This window comes from Lycorma delicatula, chromosome 1 (assembly GCF_047948215.1).
Source record: "Lycorma delicatula isolate Av1 chromosome 1, ASM4794821v1, whole genome shotgun sequence".
Lineage (NCBI taxonomy): Eukaryota > Metazoa > Arthropoda > Insecta > Hemiptera > Fulgoridae > Lycorma > Lycorma delicatula.
The window spans coordinates 276,160,313-276,180,470 of record NC_134455.1 but is presented as its reverse complement, the minus strand read 5'-3'; the positions used below and the strand labels follow the sequence as shown (position 1 = coordinate 276,180,470).

General features: G+C 27.1%; 1 protein-coding gene across 1 annotated transcript in view; it reads right to left on the bottom strand.

Moving 5' to 3' along the window:
- Positions 1-18,610, bottom strand: part of LOC142318314 (uncharacterized) — a 366,759-nt gene extending 348,149 nt beyond the window's left edge. The window contains exon 1 of the mRNA XM_075354887.1: positions 18,358-18,610. Coding sequence (XP_075211002.1) covers positions 18,358-18,433 — 76 coding nt within the window. The 5' untranslated portion in view covers positions 18,434-18,610. The remainder of the gene's footprint in view (positions 1-18,357) is intronic.
- Between the last annotated feature and the right edge of the window lie 1,548 nt (positions 18,611-20,158).

Below are 20,158 nucleotides of genomic sequence, written 5' to 3'. Positions count from 1 at the left end.
AACATTTGCTCTTCGCTCTGCAACATTTTTACATTCCCTTTTTGCTTGCCTATATTTATCCCTGTCTTCATTCTTATGGCTTTGTCTCCATATCTTCCATTCTAACTTTTTTTAACCGTCGTTCTTACATTGTCATTCCACTAGTTTGTTTCCTTTTCTTTCTCTACTACTTCTACCATAAATGCCCTCTACTATACCCACCATGGGCCTCTTGAAGCACCCCTGAAGTAAAGAAAATTTGGAGAGTGTGTGTGGGAATATATATATATACATATATATATAATATACATATATATAATATATAAATATATACACACAGACGAGTATATGCATGTATAATTTTAATATTTTCAAGTTACCACCGTATAATTTTGATGTAATTAAAAAACCCAACTAGATCCTACCGAATTTTATTGAAAATTGTTTATAAAATAACTACTCCGACCTGGGTTCAGCTGGTCAGCAGTGAATATGGAAACCCACTAGATTAATTGTTTTCTCAATTACAACAGTTTAATAGTATATTCAATTTAACAGTATATTAATATTATAGTCTGAATATACTATCTTCCCTTTTTAGAAGTGCTCTTCCGTTTTAGAAGTGCTCTTAAACTACCCAGGATAATGAAATCTCTGTAAACATTCGATCTCCAATTACTTGTTTTTTAATTTTTTTAGGCTGAGTTATTCCTACATCACTATTTTTACTTAATTGTCACATTTTAAATCGTAGCAAGTGCATTCTTGTCAGTAACTTTAGTCATAACGCATTAGTTTTTCAATATTTATAAAATTTATTTCGTCTCGTTTCGTTTTTGAAAATTTAATTGTTCAAAATCGGCAGTGTTTTCAATGGAATATTTGTTACCATTTTCAGTTCAACAGTGAATATCCCGTGGAAATATTTGTGTTTTAAGCAACCGTTTCATTATGCATCGTAGTGGGATACTCTAATAACCATGTAAAAATTTGAAAAAAATAATAATTATCGAACTGACATGGCATTGAATGCGACGTAACGTAACTTTGAAAAAAATTGATACATGATTCATTCAAATTTAAACAAATTTTCAGTTAACTTTTTCAAACACAGCACTGTTGGTATATAAAATTGGTTATAATATAAAAATCAACCTTTGTAACAATTTATATTATATCCCTAGCGTTTTCGGTCATTCGACCATCCTCAGAGAATTTTTTTTTGTAATTTAAAACATACATTAAAGATACAAAATATTAAAAACATAACAACTCTCCTTCATTGTATAAAAATAATTGCTCAGTTCATTAAGAGTGGCTTAGTTGTTAGGATAACAACTGATAATTCTGAGATACCCTTACTGAACTGACGTAATTATTTTTACACAAATATGTTTACTTTATGTTTTAAATTACGAAAAAAGTTTAATCCTGAGGATGATCGAATGATCGAAAGCGCTAGGAATATAATACAAATTTTTGTTAAGGTTGATTTTTATTTTTATATTATAAATAATTTTCTAAATTTCTTTTTTTTTAATGGCAAAAAAAATCCTGTTTAGTAAATTAATTACTATTTTTGACAAAAATATCTCTATTGTGTCTCAGTAAAATTAACTCTATTAGTATAAATTAAGAACTTCCTTACAAACAATCTGTAATTTAGCTATATTTTAGTAATTAACCGTTTAACGTAGATGTTATTTTTCCTAGAATTTAGTTGAATAATAGGAGAATATTATCAAAGTTTTATTGTAACTTTTTGTTAATTTTCCAGGAAAATGTTTTTGTTTGTTTCGTTCCGTTAATCTTCTCACATCTTGGAACACTATACAAGTATGCGTAAGGAATTCTTTAATTAAACTTCGGGATAAAAATATAACATGGAGCTCTCGGCATTATCACATGCATTAAATTGTGAAGCTGTTGGAGTTTTAAAATACATCAATGTGTTAACTTATTATTGAATGAATTATTGCAATTATGAGTATTTTTTATTATTATTTTAATACAAGTTTCAGTGGAATTAATGATATTATAAAATTATTTTGCATTAACTGTCAATATAAATAAGTTACATTAAGTAAAACGTATGAATTGTAATACTAAAATTATTTGTAAATATATAATTTTGAGAACTTGGTTCCGAAGCTGTTTATAAGAATTAACTAAATAAAAACTGTATCTCATTTGCATTTTTGTCCTTAACTTGATTTTGTATGTATAACTAATATATTTAAACCTCAGGGAGTTAAAATTTTAATTTATTTTAGGATCTAGATATCATAATCCACTTTAAAATAGAATTTAAAATCATAATAATTGCAGTTATAGTCATCGTTTGACAGTTCAAATATAACAACGTTAAATATTAATAAAAATAACAGAATGGTTTCAAATAATCATGTAGTGTGCAACCCAACCAGGATATTGAGAGACTAATAAACTAAACATTTCTTATAAATACTATTTATTACTCCAAAAAATATAGCAAATAAAATAAATAATAATGATAATAATAATAATAATAATAATAATAATAATAATAATAATAATAATAATGAATATGTGACATACAAAATTAAGTAAATTAAGTAATTCAAATAAGACAAGATTTTTTTAAAGATAGTTAAATTATAAAAACCAGAATACAGTCTAATTTACTAAAAACCTTATAATGACCACTAATATTAATACCTAAAATTGCATTAACAACAAGATAAGATTAGAAAAGTTCATACAATTCAATTCTTTGCAAATATTATTACTTTTACAGTTTACAATCGAACAACTCTGCACTTTACGAATTAATATAATACTGTCACTTTCACTACTGTTTACCAATAACAAACCGAAGAACTTCCTGCGTTCACCAACTGTCCACAATGTGACAATATGCTTGTGACATACTCTTCACTTGCCACAAAACCGCTTACTGATAACACCATCATCGCAACCGCGGCGAACACAGCCTCGCAGAACTACTAAGAACTACTCACTGTTATCCCGACTACGCCGTACACAGCCTCACGAATCTGCTCGCTGCACTACTCGCTTTACTGACTCTCTTCACTGGTCCTGGCAGTATTTATGTCCCTGGCCTGCAGAATCAGTATTCGTATTATTCCTCAATTGTTGAAGTGAATTTTTACGTCAGTGCCCTTAGTTTTTTCCATAAATTCTTATTGTGGTCTGGTAACCCTTCTCGTCGAACAACAGCTGTTGGAGGTGCCACTGTCTGTATTATAAGAACATATTTATATCTTATAAAAATATATTCTGTTAACTTCCTAATAATTCATTTCTTTCTCATTATTATGGGTCAGTTTTTACGTTTAAAAATAATCGGCTTTTCATTTATTGACCTTTTTTTTATTCGTAGTTATTAATGAAATTGTTTTGTTTTTCTTATGAATAATCCTGAAGTCTCCATATATCTCATGCAGCTTTTCGGATTCGGGATCCGTAGGCAGCCGCGCTTCTTGTTCGTGATATGTGAATGAGGTTTAGTCTTGAAATAAAAAATCTAGAAAGATCTTTAATAAAATATGTTTGTTATTACCATATATGTTTTTAGTAAAGTCAAGAAAATAATAATTTCATAACAACAATGTTTGTAATTTTAGCACTGAAAAAATATATTGAAAAAATAATATTTATTTTTTTATTTTTTAAACAACTTACTTTCATTAAATTTTCATCAGCGTACATTACAGTATTATATATAAAAAATTGAGGGAGAACTCAAATAAGTAATCAATAATTTTGTTGACAGAGGAATTATTTTTACATTTTAAATCTTTCTTTCTTTTCCTGTTTAGCCTCCGGTAATTACCGTTCAGATAAAACTTCAGAGAATGAATGAGGATGATATGTATGAGTATAAATGAAGTGTAGTCTTCTGCAGTCTCAGTTCGACCATTCCTGAGATGTGTGGTAAATTGAAACCCAACCCATCAAAGAATATCGGTATCCACGATCTAGTATTCAAATCCGTGTAAAAATAACTGACTTTATTAGGATTTGAACGCTGGAACTCTCAACTTCCAAATGAGCTGATTTGTGAAGACGCGTTCACCACTAGACCAACCCGGTGGGTTTACATTTTAAATCGAAACAAAGAAAAGCATACCTCTATTATGTATTACTTAATGGATTTGGCGATATTATTTAACTTATAAATATATTATACTTAAGTTTAAGTATTATGCGATTTTTTAATCTTCCTAAATCAAAGCTTTGTTGATTCAAAAGATTGCTATTGCTAAAGCTTCTCGATCTGGCATTGGAACTCGTTTTCATTCGAGTTATTGTATACTGCTCGTTCTGAGGTTAAAATTGTCTTATTCAGCTTAATATTATTACCCTACCTTATTAATACTATTATTACCTTATTCGGCTTATGAAAACGAACAAACAAAATTGTCATTGATATAGACGTTCCTTTTAACGTAGCCTTTTTTCAGAAAATCGTTAGCACAGAAGCACTCAACTCTTGCAGAAAAACCATTAGTTATCAGGAAATATATAGAGCATATTTTAGAATATTTCCGCGCGTTTCATGCAGGCCTAAATTCCAGCATGCTTAAGAGGTACAACCTTAACCCTTGACAGAATACCTCTTTTAAGAACGAAAGATATCCAATTAAGAAAAATATTTCAATTATCAAACGTCTCAATTATGCTTAGACTTATTGTAGGCCTTCACATCATCCGATATCAATAAATACATAACTCATTCGCTCAACAAAAATCATACTGTGAATTAAATACTACCACAGTTATGATGCATGTAGAGCTATTACGTCAGTCAGTGAACTTATGTTTAACTTATAGTATATTAATATACTTTCAATTAGGAGTTTATTAGTATTCTACACTATTAATAAAACGGTAATCATAAAATGTTCTCTGAGTCAGATGTAATATTTATTTTATAATAAAAATTTTAGAAAAGCTGATAAAGTAATTCTAGTAAATTTTTATATTGTAAGAAACTGTTCACCTTTATTTTTTGTTTGTTTTAAGCATAAAGTGGTCGTTCAAAATAATATCTTACTAAAACTCATTTCGGAAAAATTTAATGAAATCTTATCACTCCACAAGCACTTATTCTTTCTTGACTTGATTTTTACTTGATAAGTTCATCGATTTCACTCTAGTGGTCCTCTTCCTTAGTTTTTGCTGCAAGTTTTATTGAACTTTCTGCATATGTTTATAAATCTCTGTCAATCTAAAAGGAACTATCGAAATTGTTACTCGATATCCACACACAAGTATTTTTCCCCTACAAATGCATATTTCTATTGTTTTATAAAGTTTGGTTCAGAAGATGAAAATGTTATACCAGTAAAGAGAATTTTATGGTAACAATATATTTTTTCTATTGAAAAACATTTGCTCGTTGTGATTCATGAATTAGTGTGATTCATGAGGCATTTAACTAAATAAAGTGAAGAAATTAATAAATGAAATCATTAAAACGCAATATAAAGCACACGACGGAATAAAGCCAAAAGATATTACCATATCATTCTTACAAAAAAATAAATCGCTATAATATTGTCATCAAAATCAAAATAAATTAAAAATGAAAGTTAAAATACGAAAAATTTAAGAATGCTTACAAAACGTCAAAAAATAAAATAGAAATTAAAAGGTTATCTTTACTCCATTTTTTATCATAAGATATAAACGAAATATTACAATAAAAATGTTTCTTCATTTAAATTATTGGATTGCAATGATATTTTTTAATAAGTTTTTCAACATAAAATAAAACTCACATGAAAAGTAAATAACAGTTATTTTAAAAAATTCCTGGAATTATAATTTAAGTTAGAAAACAAAAAAAAATTCTTTAGTAATCTACGGTAAAAAGGTCATGAATTGTATTCAGTAAATTAAATATAACCATTCTAAGCTTCAGAGAACTTTACAAAAAGAAAAACCAATTAAGTTATATTTGTTAGTTTATGTTAAATTAATAGTTATTTTAAATCTTAAAATTTGTAAAACGTTTCGACATTAGATAAATATAATGCTCTGTGAGCTAATAATTCGTTTAGTTATATAGTTCTTTAATTAGAAAATGAATTTATTTTATTTAAAATTTATTACTAAATTTATTCCATTATATTATCCTTACATTTCATGTTGCGTTCCGCAGAATCTTGAACTATTTATCTCGAAGGATTTTAGATAAAATAACACAAAAAAAAACATTTAATTTAAAATGCTACATAAACACTATTGTTACCTTAGCCCTAAAATAGAATATTTAATACTGTGTTGTCCTTTTCGAATTAATCGGTCGTGCTCGATGGCGGAAATCGATGGATATGTTTGATGTACTTTCCACTTGACCAGTTTCTATCGTATTGAAGATCGCTGAACAAATTTTCCCAATATAAACTTTGTTTGTTGAATGACGTTCTTTGTGAAGGTTTAGGATTAAGTTTTAAAGAAGTATCATATAAACGCTGAAGATGTTACAAGATTTCATTAGACAGAGGTTAAATTTACACTGTGATACATTTTATAAAAAAAAATAATGCAGGCTTTCCCGAGTATATAATTAAATATAAGTTCTTGATTTTTTTCTCATTTCTCTTAAATAATCACATGCAAATAATCAATACAATCATAAACTAGCTGGCCTAATCTACAGGAGCACTTCATTTGAAGAACTAGACTTTGATAAATCATGCAAACGGTGTTCGAGCGCAACCACGTGATCCCGTCTTAGGTATTTAACAAGGGAATGGATTCTTTTTTATTAAGATTCCGTTCCCGTGTATCTACACTCGCATAAAGAAAACATCAACTTAATTTAATCACTGCATTTTACAAATTTTACATTTTTATCCCATTTTTACTAATTCCATCCACATCTAAAATTACTGCTTATTAAAATTATTTAAATAATAAATACCTGTAATCCATAAAAGTATATAATTTTCATTTGTCAAAAATCTAGCCTTTTCAGATAGCTTTAACTGCAATTATTTACTAATTCTAAGAACCTAACGGCACAAATCTTTATTTCTTTTACATGCAATTATTTGTTGGCAACTAAACAACGATGATAATCAAAGGTTTTGAACACTTTCAAAGTGACTTAACTAAAATAATAATATATGTTATTATTGTTAACGGTAAATGGATTGGTGAACAATTAAATTATTAGATCATAAATCAATACTAAATCAATAATAATTATCAGATCAATTCATAAATACTGTTTATATCTTCTACCATTCACATTTATTTTTATTAATTTCCATTATTTTCTGTAATTATTAAATTTATTACAATACTATTCTTTAATACTCTTCTTTAAAAGAAGAATACTAATTAGGAAAAATCTATTACGGATAACTTACAAGTAATTTATAAGCTTCTTGAAGATAGGCGGTTCTTTTTTACAGTTGGTGAATTTTTATTTATATCTTAATATACTGAAATTAATCATTTAAAGTGAATTGTTTTATTCCTTAGCGGCTTATGTTGGCTTGTACTTAATTCATACTTTATTTACAGATTTCTCATCTCAACTGTAATTTTTTTTTTTTTCAATAATGTTATGCAACATTATACGAAACATGTTTATGCATTAAGATTTTTATACAATCAATTATAAGGGAATAATTAGTAAACGAATAAAGTGTTTGGTAGAAAAATATTTAAATCTTTGCGGAAATCTTACCAGAAACTTTTCTTTACATTATAAAAGAAATTTTTAATTTATTCTTCATTTTACATCTTGGACTAATTTTAAGCACCAAAATAATAAGCTCATTTGAAGAATGTAGGCTAAACTCCGTACTACCTGACCAGTCTAGTTGGTTTTCTGTAATTATGTTGCAGCTTTTATATGGACTGAATAAAAACTATGAAAAATTATCTTATATAAGTATCCCATAATAATTTGGCTTTTGTCATAATAAAAGGTAAACAGGTAAGAAGGATCATTTATTTGTAGAATATACGTATATCTAAAAATGGAGTGTAAGTAACAGAATAGAAGATTTTTTAAAACTAAAATCACTGAGGTTTTCAGTACTAAACAACAGAAGGAACTAAAATTTCATTATACTTCCCATTTTTTTATCCGCTAGTAAAAAAAAAAGTCATACATACATTGCATCAATTGAAAGTGCATATCGCTACATGTTCTGGGTATTTAAAGGGCAAATGCCGGTTTTATTCATGCTCTTAATCCCATCTTCGACTTTTTCTTATTTCTTCATAAGAGAAAAGTAATTTTTTTTAAGGAAGTCGATGTTTTGGTGCGCAATAGAAATCTTCTTCACAGAAGATCTAGAAATAAAAACGTGTTGCACATTTATGTGGATCTGTTTTTGAATAGACTGACTGATACGTTCTCGGGCATTGTTTTACGAATACTAAGATTTCATTCTAGATGATTCCTCCATTACCATTACCACTATCAATACTTGAAATCAACTTGTTTAGACGTGTCCGTTTCCTGCTTAATTTATTTTGTTATGTTTCTAAATTTAATGAAATTAACAGAAAGATAAATTTCCAAACAAAACAAAGTTGCTGAATATTGTACCCAAAAAACCAATGTATTTTTAATGTCATGTTTTTCCACGAAAAAAACTAATAATAAAGGAAAGATAAAACGCCTTTGGGTTACAGAAACAACTAATTATTTTACATTTTACAATTATTTTTCCCTGTGATAATTAAATAAAATAACTTTTACAAACATATGTTCTGTACAAAATAAAAAATAAAATTGTTATACAGAAAAACAAAATTTCATAAAATTGTTAAAAATATAAAAATTTCAGCTATGTATACCTACGTGAAAATGAATTTAAAAAAATTAAATAAAGTAATTTCATCTTTAATAATTTGTTTTTGCAATTATAACTTGATCTAGTTTGAAAACTATTTGTGTGAATAATTCCACAAAATAAAATAGAATAAAGTTTCATTAAATTACTGTGAAATACGTTTGATTACAATTTTATGTGACAATATCAATCAAAAACCTGCTGAAAAAATGTGTTTTAATATCCAAAAACTTAAACCGTAAAATAAATTGAAGAAAACGTCACTTTTTACTTCACTATAAAGAGTTCGATTGTATGTATCTACTAGATTCAAGTTTTGCAAAAAATGTACAGTAGGTATGCATTAAAATAACCTCTACCTTACCCATATTTAAATCATTATTAATGAATAAAATTTTCTACGCTAATTTCATTAACATGTGTGTTTAAGGATGATACTGATGTATTATCATATGCAGATTGACTCAAGAAAAATGTAACAAACTTTCAGGACTATATTCTACTTTTAAAAATAAATAATAAGGTTCATATTAACATAAATTTGGAAACGCTTTGTTAGAGAGTATCTGCTGGAGAAAATTTCGGCTTAATTTCCACACCATCGGTAAAACTGAAACAAAAAAAATTGATTGTACAAAACTGATTCTTGGGACCCCATTTAAGGGATAAATTTAGTGATTTTATACGCTGCGTTCGAAAAGTCGCTGTGAAGTATAATTTAGAATTATGTGGTGCATTCTATTACTTCAGCGTTAGGTTCGTTGCCCTGTGGGCTCGTTAGGCTTTGCTCAGTAATAAATCAAGACGTACGTTGTGAAGATATGACTGAATGTGCTTCGTTTCGTTTCATGTTCTTTCCTTTATCGGAATCAACAGATGGAGAAACATAATGGTTTTTTTTGGTGAAGGAACACATTTTTCTTGTTGAACACGTCTTTCTTGAAGGTGACAAGTATACTGATTTAGTGAAGCACAAGTTTTCTGAAAGCTTTCCAAATACTCACGTTCCTCAACGCAATCCATCGAACTTTTATCGAAAAATTCCGAGAATCAGTCTCTATTAAAGGCGCTGATCGAAGTTGAAGAACACCTATAGTAAACGAAGAGAAGCTGCTATTTTGTATGCTATAGCCGAAAGTCCATCAAAGTCAATGTAAAAGATAGTTCAATATTGGACTTGCTACTGCACATAATGCTGTAAGAAAAGAACCTGAATCAATTATTATTTTCATTCGATCATTGCCGTCTTTACTGCTGGATGGTATTTACCGTGATGAAGTTCATAGTTGTTAAAGTTGAAAAACTTAGTTGAAAAAGTTCATACTGGTCAGTTGATGAAGAAAAAACGTAATTTAGCACACTGAACATAGCCCGGGCATTAATAACTTAAGAACTTCTTACCGTACTGTTTTAAAACAAGGTTAGTATGGAGAAATCTTCGAAAAGATAAACTCAATCCTGTGATCAACAAAAAGACATAAAATTTACTTCCTAGAAATTTTGCTGTACGATGTCTATTGATTCGGGTCAATGTTAATAATCTAGATTCTAATTTGTTTACTGATGAAACCATATTTACTGGAAGTGGAATCTTTAATTAAAAATTGGAGTCACGAAATCCACACAACACCATCGAAACTGAATACGAACACTGGTTCCACAAAAACGTTTGGTATGACATTATAGGTAAAAAAATATTGGGAGCATTTATTTTCAATGCGAATGATTCAGATGTTTCGTACTTAAACGTTTTGCAGAATGATTTACCAGATCTTTTTCTACACATAAAAATGTTCCTCTAAACAATAAGAGGTCAGATGATTTTGTAGATGGGGCAACTTCACATTTTTCTCTAGCAGTTAGAAAACAACTAAATGCGATTTTTTTTAAACAAGTGAATTGGATATAAACTAGCTTGCAGCATCGCCTACCTTAACTTCTCTAGGCTAACCTGTGGGGCCAGTTAATTTCTTTGAATCCTCAGTGTGGTTCAACTAATATAAAATAATCCTTTTGAAATACGGAAAGCCACCAATACATTCACTGGCCAGAGTGCTGTATCTACTGTGGAGGTGGACATTTTCAGCAGTTTATTTAATTGTTTGTAAGTTGGTTTTATTGTTTGTGTATGTATTTTTTATTTCTCTAAAATTTGTTTTGTTTTGTAACATTTAACATTTTTAGTTTAATAACTAGTTACAATCTTCAGCTTTTTATGTTTTTTTCTCTAATAAACTTCAAAATTCTTAAGTTTGTATTTAGTTTCTGTGGATGTAATTCATAACATTATATTCAGAATAAAATTCTCTACAACTTTTGTCTTTTATCTGAAATTTCTAGACAATTACTATAATATTGTTCTGGGACCAGTTTTTTTTTTTAATTTTTCAGGTTAGATTTCATATAAAATCACTAAATTTTTCCGTTAATTTTGATCCCAAGAATTAGAATTTTGGTCGGAGTTTAAAGAATATTTTAATTTTACCGAAGGTGCAGAAATCAGGGCGAAATCTTCGCCAGTCAACCGGCGAAGCGTTTCCGAACCTATGTTTATACAGATTTTATTTTAACAGTAGAACATGTCCTGAAAGTTTACTACATACTTAGTGGGTCTAAACTTTACATAAATTGCACGAATAAAAACTCAAAATTTTGAAAAGGAAAAGGAAAATTATTTTTTAAATAATTATTTTTATTATTACAAAATGAATACTGGAATTATTTAAAGATACATAATTTATATCCTAACTTTTAAATAAATAATAATTTTGATCAAAAATATAGCACGAAGGAAGTTGTAGTTTAATAAAATTAAAAAGATTTCGTATGATTCAAATCAAACTTTTTTAATTATCCGATTACTTTCTTTCAATTAACTCCCAGGAAAAGTTTTGCTAGTAAATAAATTAATACTTAATATTATTAAAAAAAAACGAATAATTTATAACGGATTAATTAATTGAATTTATTATAAAAACTAAATTAATTGAAAAAAGATACAAAATTTGAAAATACTCGTATTATCACATAAAATTTCAAGTTGCCGAATCATTTCTATTGTCCGGTTAAAAATTTTATAAACAAATTAATGTGTATTTGTTCATTATTACTTATCCAATTCAAAAATAACTAAAATTGACTGTTACAAAAATGAATACAAATATAAAATTTATGTAATTAATATTCCAGATATTCCAGATATTTCATAATGTTTAATTAATTTATTTAAGAATAAATGTTCTACGTAAGGCTACCTTCATAAAATACAAACAAAAATCCTATGTAATGCATAAATTGTTATATTTTTGCACAATGAATCTACAGATGCGTGCGATTTTCTGTAATTTATTTAGTATTTATGTTGGATAAAGAATTATTTTCTTTTGTTATAACTTTTGAAACATTTATAAAATCTAGAAATAATTTCGAAAATCTATTATAAAATTTCTACCTAGAAAAATTAATAAAATAGTTGAAAATATACTTTATAACTAAAAATAATTAATATTTAAATTTGAATTCATAAAAACAAATTTCTAACATTTCTAATATAACTTTTATATTTTTATTACGCAACATACAAAAATATAAAGTTATTTTTTTCTGTTTAAAATACTAGAAAAATCGATTGGGAACTAGAACAATCGATTACAATAAATGGAGGATTTTGTATTTTGTTTCTTCGTGATTATATCTATTTCAGTCCTGTTACGTAAGGGTTTCCAGATGACTGGATGAAATTGTGTTAATGAACGGTTAAATTATACCAACCTTTGTCGGAAATCGAACTCTAGACTAGCTCATCTAGAAGGCAACGTGCTTAAATTTCAAGTATTTTTTAAGACAGATCATGAAAAACATAATTAAAATTCTTACCTGCTATGCTATGAAAATTGGTATTTTCAAGTTTCATTTTTTGGATATCTAGAGATTTAAAGGTACTCCTACCGCCTACATTTTTTTAAATTGATATTATATATGTGTGATGTGTGTAGATGTACGTAACCACTATATAACTGTTCTGTAAGACGTATTTTCTATTGTTATAATAATGTAATAAAAATTCAATGTTGCTTCATTGTAAACTAATTTTTGTTATATGATAGTAGATAAATAGTCTTAAAAATTGTTTTCTTAACTTCAAAATTTACTTAAAATATGAGAAAAACATTTATTATACAAAAAAATAAAAATAAAATAGAATATTATTAAACCTAGGAACTATTATAATTCAAAAGCAGTCTTTTAAATTTTACAAAACGTGGCTCTGATTATCATGCAAAATCAATAACCTCTGTTATTTCCTTTCGCTAAATAAAACATTTTTATATTGAAATAAATATATGTAAAATCTACATTTCAAATAATTCACTAAATTTTTATGCTTATCAAATTGTTAAATATCTATATTTTCTGTTAAATGAGTTTGAGTTTATCCAACAGGAAACGACTAAAAAAATTATTTAATAATTTTGAAATTGCCAGAACGATGATGATCTGATTGATTTTTAAATGCTTTTACTATATTTAAAGATTTAATGCATCTTTTTAAAGATAAAAGCGAATTTATTGTGTAATTTTCCTTTATTCTTTTTATTCATTAACTATGACGATGAGGTGAAGTTTTTGTAGTCATTAGTCACCTGATTTGTTTGCTTTATTTCACCCTTTTTGTTCTCCGTTAATCTTATAATCTCGCATATTAATTAAATTCTACATTTTTAATAACTTGCTTTATGTATGATTAATCTCCGTCTCTCCTTTCGTATTTTTTTTAAACCTTGTACTTCCTTTTATAATAAAATTAATTTACTACACAAGCGTTAACGAATACATACCCTTCCAAATAAGAATTTTTACAAGATTTGTACGTAACACAATTTAAATGCAATTATGGGCATATGAAACGTATATTTAGCTACTAAAATATTTGTAAGGAAAAATATTAGTTTTAAATTTATGCATGTCTAAGCTACCTTCCGTATAAGAATAACCCCGAACTGAAAGGTTTTTAATCAGATAAAATCAAATATGACAGAATGCGTTTTAAAAAATCAGTATAAAATACTGAAAGCCTTTTTAGATCTAAATTAACCTTTACTCGAATGTCTGTTGAATAGATTTACTCGAAATTTATCGTCAATGGAATTCGCTGCCGAACCTTTCATTAAGAAATTTCAAATTGCAAATATTAACTAATTTATGAGAGGATAACGTGTTGCGATTTCAACTTGTTTTTTTTAAACATTTATATACAAGTATATGTTACCCTTTAAAACATAAAGGATTGTTATCAAATTAAATATAAAGTCTTAAATATCATAAATACCGTGAAATAATATTGAAATGAAACGTTTTTCGTGAATCTGTGGAATTTTTGTGTGCAACGCATTTGTGTGGTATTATCAGACTCTCCAAACAAAAATATTACAAATAAATATCTTATTCTGATTTCTACATTTTCTATCCCAAAAATACTTGAAATTAATGATTTTTCTTTTACTAGGATTGTTAATTATTAGAACTTTGCAAAAGTAATGGTTTAGTTGTTTTTTCTTTAATTCTATCCGTTTATTTTAAAACATAAGAAGTTATATAGTTTTTCATTAATCTCAGAGTAAAAAATAAAAATAAAATCCAATACTCAGTGAACAATGAAATCTTTTATGATACAGTCTTCCATAACAACTGATTGTTTTTTTCAAAACCACAATTTTTATAATGTTTTAAAGGGCTGCATATGAAATTCTTAAAAAGCAGCCTATCATTTTTTTTCATCTTCAAACTTTTATGCAGATTTTGTCTTCAAATTTTGCTGTGTTCTCAAATGAACTTTTACAAACAAAAGAACGTTTACTTAACTCCGTACAACCATGATTAATTTCTTATTTTTTTATTATTAGTTATTATTTTTTAATAAAAAATAAATAGTCTCTTCCTAGTTATGAAATAACAGAGCGTTGGCTGCGTACGCCCAACACAAATTAAGCTTGTCACTGATATTCTAGTCAACCATCTAATACTATGTTTATTTACTACCAACTGCTTCTCCTGTACTTCCAACTATCAAATTATTCTGAATGAAAATAAATCTTCTTTTGTACTAAGTAATACAGATTATAAACTATAATTACCACATCTGAATTTTGAATATTCTAAAATATTTTGAGTATATCTAAAATATTTATAAAAAATAAGCCGTAGGAGGCGGTACTTATCTTTCCGTACTGCGCAGAAGTGCAATCATAAAGTAATCACATAAAAACCGTTAACAAACGAAAAATAATAGTAGTAGTAAAAAAAATTAGCATATTTAAAATTAAGATATTTTCATAATCTAAAGTACTTTATTTATCGGCTTATTGTGTATTTCATTATTTTACCCAGAACATAATGTATGTTTTAGTAACAACTTAATCATTACTTGATAATTAAATGATAAAATAAGTTAAAAATTAATAAGATTACTAATTAATGATCATATTTAATTTTTTTAGAATATTATTATACTGAAATAAAAACATAATAAAAAACAAATTGGAATTAAAACTTGACTGGTTTTAGGTATGAAATTAATTATTGCAAACTAAAATGGGTTCGGTATGTAATAATTAAAAATACTATCTTGTTTCTTAATTAAAGTAAACATAAGCTCCATAGAAAATTTACAAACGCTATAGTTCTGCTAATTAAAATAATGTTATATATTTACAGAAACTATAACAATCTAGCCTTGATATTTTAAATCGATTTGGCCGACCGTGACAATTAATTCTATTTCACTTTATTGGATTACAGTTAAGGTTTATTACTGTTAAGTTTTCTGTACAGAAATTTGAATCAAATTCATAGACCGATAAGTAAATTATACTAAATTAAATTTTTAACGCAATAGTAAAATCATGAAACATTTTGTGAAATTACACGTCATATTTATTTATTAATATTAAAACATTATTACATCATTTCATAACTATATACGGCCACTAAATTTAACCTCTGATAATTTATTTAATCATCCGCTGTATGTAATTTTTTTGTTCGTAGAAATTTCACAAAAGAAGATTAAAAAAAATATGTGTATTGTAGAGTCATAAGAACACAAGTAGTCAAAAGATAAAGAGGACCCGTAGGGAGTACATATCTAATATGTACAAGGACGGGAATCAGTTGGCGCTAAGTCTACTTGATAATGGTGAGGAAATCCTCTATTGAGAAGGGCCCATGTACTGGGCCTCGCTGATTTTGGTGGGCATGGATGATCATGTAACTGCATGATCTGTGGGATGATACATTGTTTTTTTATTAAAAATGGTTTAAACTTTAAGAATCAATACTGGATTTTGACATAAGTTGAAGCTGTTGGTTGACTCTGAGGCGGCGGTCTGATTCTCTGCTGAGAATTCGGTGACTTTATTGTTTTTATCTGACTTTAATGTATGTAACTCTTAACATATGTACGTAACTCTAATGTATGTATGTAACTTGGGTGACTTTAATGTTTTGTGATTTTATTATTTGTTATCTCTGTTTTTTTAATTAATTGTTTCGTTTTTGTCGTGATGTCAACGCAATAAAGCATTAGTAATATTTTATTGAGGTGGGCTATCTTTCGATGGTCTCCTGACCCGTTACTCTTAGCCAAACAATTTTACTTATGGTCACAATCCTTTTGACAACTGGTTGTAAAACTAGTTTCCTCAAAAAAAAAGATAAAACATAAATTGCTTTAATTAATTTCGAATATATTTTTCAAATAATTTTTTCATTCAATGGTAAGCTGATATAAACGTTTTTTGTGCACAATATATCTCAAACCCTTACTTGAAGAATTTACTGTAAATTTAAATGGATAGTTTACTTAGTCCCCGGTAACTAATTAAAATATTTACTCAACACCAAAATTAAATAAACATCATCAATTTGACAGCAAAAACAAATTATTATTTTCCTCACATTCGTTAAAATTTGTTCAGTGGTTTCATGTCTAAAAGAAAACTCTATATCTTGATGCACTTTGAAAATCTGAATCACACGAGAAAGAAGTTTTACTAATAATTAAAAATGAGTTTCTTTTAAGGAACTCATGTGTTTCACTGTTAAGGAACTAATTTTTTTTCGTTTTACTGATTGAAGATAAAAAGATTTTATTTATTTTTACATTACTGTTATTAAATGATGACACTATTTAAAAAATATGAATTATGAAAAAATTATAAAAGGAAACTACATTGTCTAAGTTTCACCTTACTTTCGATGATCGAATATTTTGATAAGATTTTAACTCTTGAAGCAATGCTATCATGTAGAACATGCTATCGTGTAAAAATTATCTGCTATCATGATTCATGATAGCCGATTTTTGAAATGTTTATTTATGACATTTCATATAAAGACCTAACTAAATAAAACCTATTAAAATGTGATAAACTAATATAAAATGAAGTAACTAAATTTTTTTAGGAAAAAGTGAGACTAAACAAATGAAATAATAATTTAAAGGTTGAAGAATACATTATAAATCGCACGCATAAAAAGTTAATTGCAATTCTTCTAGTTTAATGAAAAACTATTTGAATAGATTCAATTACGTTATTATTTATAGATAAAATTCAAAACAAAATACAAAAAGATAATCGTATATTCAAAATATTTTTAAAAAGCCAAAAAACCCAATACGTTTTTATTGTTAAACTATTAAAAATTTTAAAAAATTAGAAATGAAAAAAATACTGTGAAATTTTAATTTGTTAATATATTTTATTAAATTAACGGTGAGGTAAATCATTCGACTAATTTAACTACGCTTAAGAAATAAAAAGGACATAATAAACTGAACATTTAAAATTAAAAAAATACTGTGTAGAAAGTAATGATTGTCATATCAAACTCGTTTGGTTTACTTGTTTGAAAATTTCCACTGATGTATTCTAATTTTTTTATATAAAAAAAAATGATGGGAAATTAAAAAATATAACAGGTATCATTTTAAATACTCTGTTACGAATAAATGTAGATTATTATATATAAAATTGTGTCGATTTTATGTATATTACAAATTCTTAGCAATGAAATTTTAATGAATTCATTCATAGCTCAATCAAAATTTTGAGTGGTTTCTGGAAAATATATATTTACGTATAACACATAGCTGAATAAACAAACGGAAAGAAAGATTTTATTGTTACTGATTTAATAAATTCAGTAATTTATACGTATATATTTCTATTGTTTTCTTCTAATTCCTAACTTTTGAATTATTATTATTATTAAATAAATAATTTTAGTGTACCCTATAAACAGGTAGAACAGTTAAAAAATCGTATTTTTAATATTCATTTAGATTAAAGATTCAGAAGAATATTTTCGTAATTAACAATGCAATAAAAATAATACTATTTCCTTTTTATATTCAAAATGTAATAAGGTAAAAAAAAAGATTATAATAATCCACTGATAAAAAATACATAAATAAATATTTCTTATTTGCACTAAACATTGTTATGTATACAATTTTTCGTGTTAAGTAACTGATAACGTATCTACTTACCTTGAGCACAAAGAATGATAAGGAAGACGCATAGCGCGATCTTTTCAAAATCCATTTTAAAAATGAAGAACGACATATTTTTATGTCATGGCACAAAAAATATCACTTGCACGAAAATAAGAGTGTAACCTCAATTTAAGGATAAATCTTTAGCTTAAGAATAAGTTTGATGCCGGTTCTGATGATTTACATTATAACAAAACTGGTGGAAGCGAACTGTACGCTGGGAGATATATACACCAAACTGCGGACGGCCGGAGTCTCTTACCCACACCGTTGTTGACATGCGCTTGCGCCAGTTCGCTCGCACCACACCCCGTCCTTCTTTACACGCTTCTGTACATTAATTTTTAAACAAAACGGGGAAACGAATCAAAATTATGTCTATTATCTTAACTTTGAAAACAAGGCCTCTCTGAAAATGATAGTCCAGTAGCTTTTCTAGCAATCGTCTTATTAAAAAATATCAATTGTTTAATTTTCCTCATGTAAAATAATTATGTAGATGTACACTAAAAGCAGACATTTGATAACAGTTTCATTTTATTGCGAAGAAATAAAATGAAAAGAAAGCAGGGAAAAGTCAATGATTCCTAATATTTGAAAAAATTACATTTTAATCAACGCTTATGAAAATATCTCTGATTTGTCTCTTGAGAGTACGTTTTTCAAATCTTCGTAGTTTAATGTTGTTCAGAAATATATATACCTTATTAATTTTAATTATTTTTCTTATACCTATTCATGTATCCTGAAATACTGTTTTTATTGTAGAGTCCGTCAGTGTCAATTTATTTGTTGGCAGATGTATTAGATAAGAAATTACTAAAAGGAATCAGTAGGTATTTCAGTAGTCATGTAAATACACAGAAGGAATTTTTTCAACTTGTTCAAAATAAACTGTGTCTTCTATAATATTATAATATCTTGTATACTATTTTAATATATACCCGATGTATATATATATATATATATATATATATATATATATATATACATAAAATAGACACAACTGCCACATAGTTGTTTTCATAATTGTGAACACTGGCAAATAAGTTAAACTTTTGACACTGTGAGAGATTTAAAAGATTAATAGCAATCCCAGAGGAGAAGATGAGAATAAAGTTAAATACAATCGAACCTCTGTATAACGAAACTCAAATTTCCACTACATATTTTTGTTATACAGGAACCTTTCTTTCTATCTGTATCTCCTGTCTTACTGTACCAGGAATGATAAATAAACTCAAGAAAGCGAAATTAGGGATTCTTACTTTTTTTTTGTAACAGAAGTAACAGTAACAATGAAATTAAATATTTACGGTACTATTCAGATCTTTTGGAGAGAACATACATGAACTCAGTAAAACTGTAATTCCACTGAATTTATTTAGATAAAATTAAAAAATATTTCTTATTTATATGTACTGTAATAAAACTTACGCTAATAATATTTATTTGCATGCGGTAATTTTAACATTTTTTGATAGAATTGTGTGTTAATCATCGATTAAAATTTTTTCTGTCTTCTGAAGAAATGTGATTTTTTATTGTTTGCATTTTGTTTTGTAATAATCATCTTCAATTATGTTTTGTATACTTATTGCTTGTTGATGTAGTGAAGTGTGGACACTGGGTATCTTAAGTAGGTTGATTCTTTCGTTATTGCGCCTAGAACCTCCGTTAGGCCCTGAGGTGGGAGATAGGATTACTTGATCCACTTATTCTTCTTCTTCGCCTTCTTCATTATCATGGGTAAAAATGTTTTCAACGCTGTCATCGTCTCTGCGATGGTTAACTT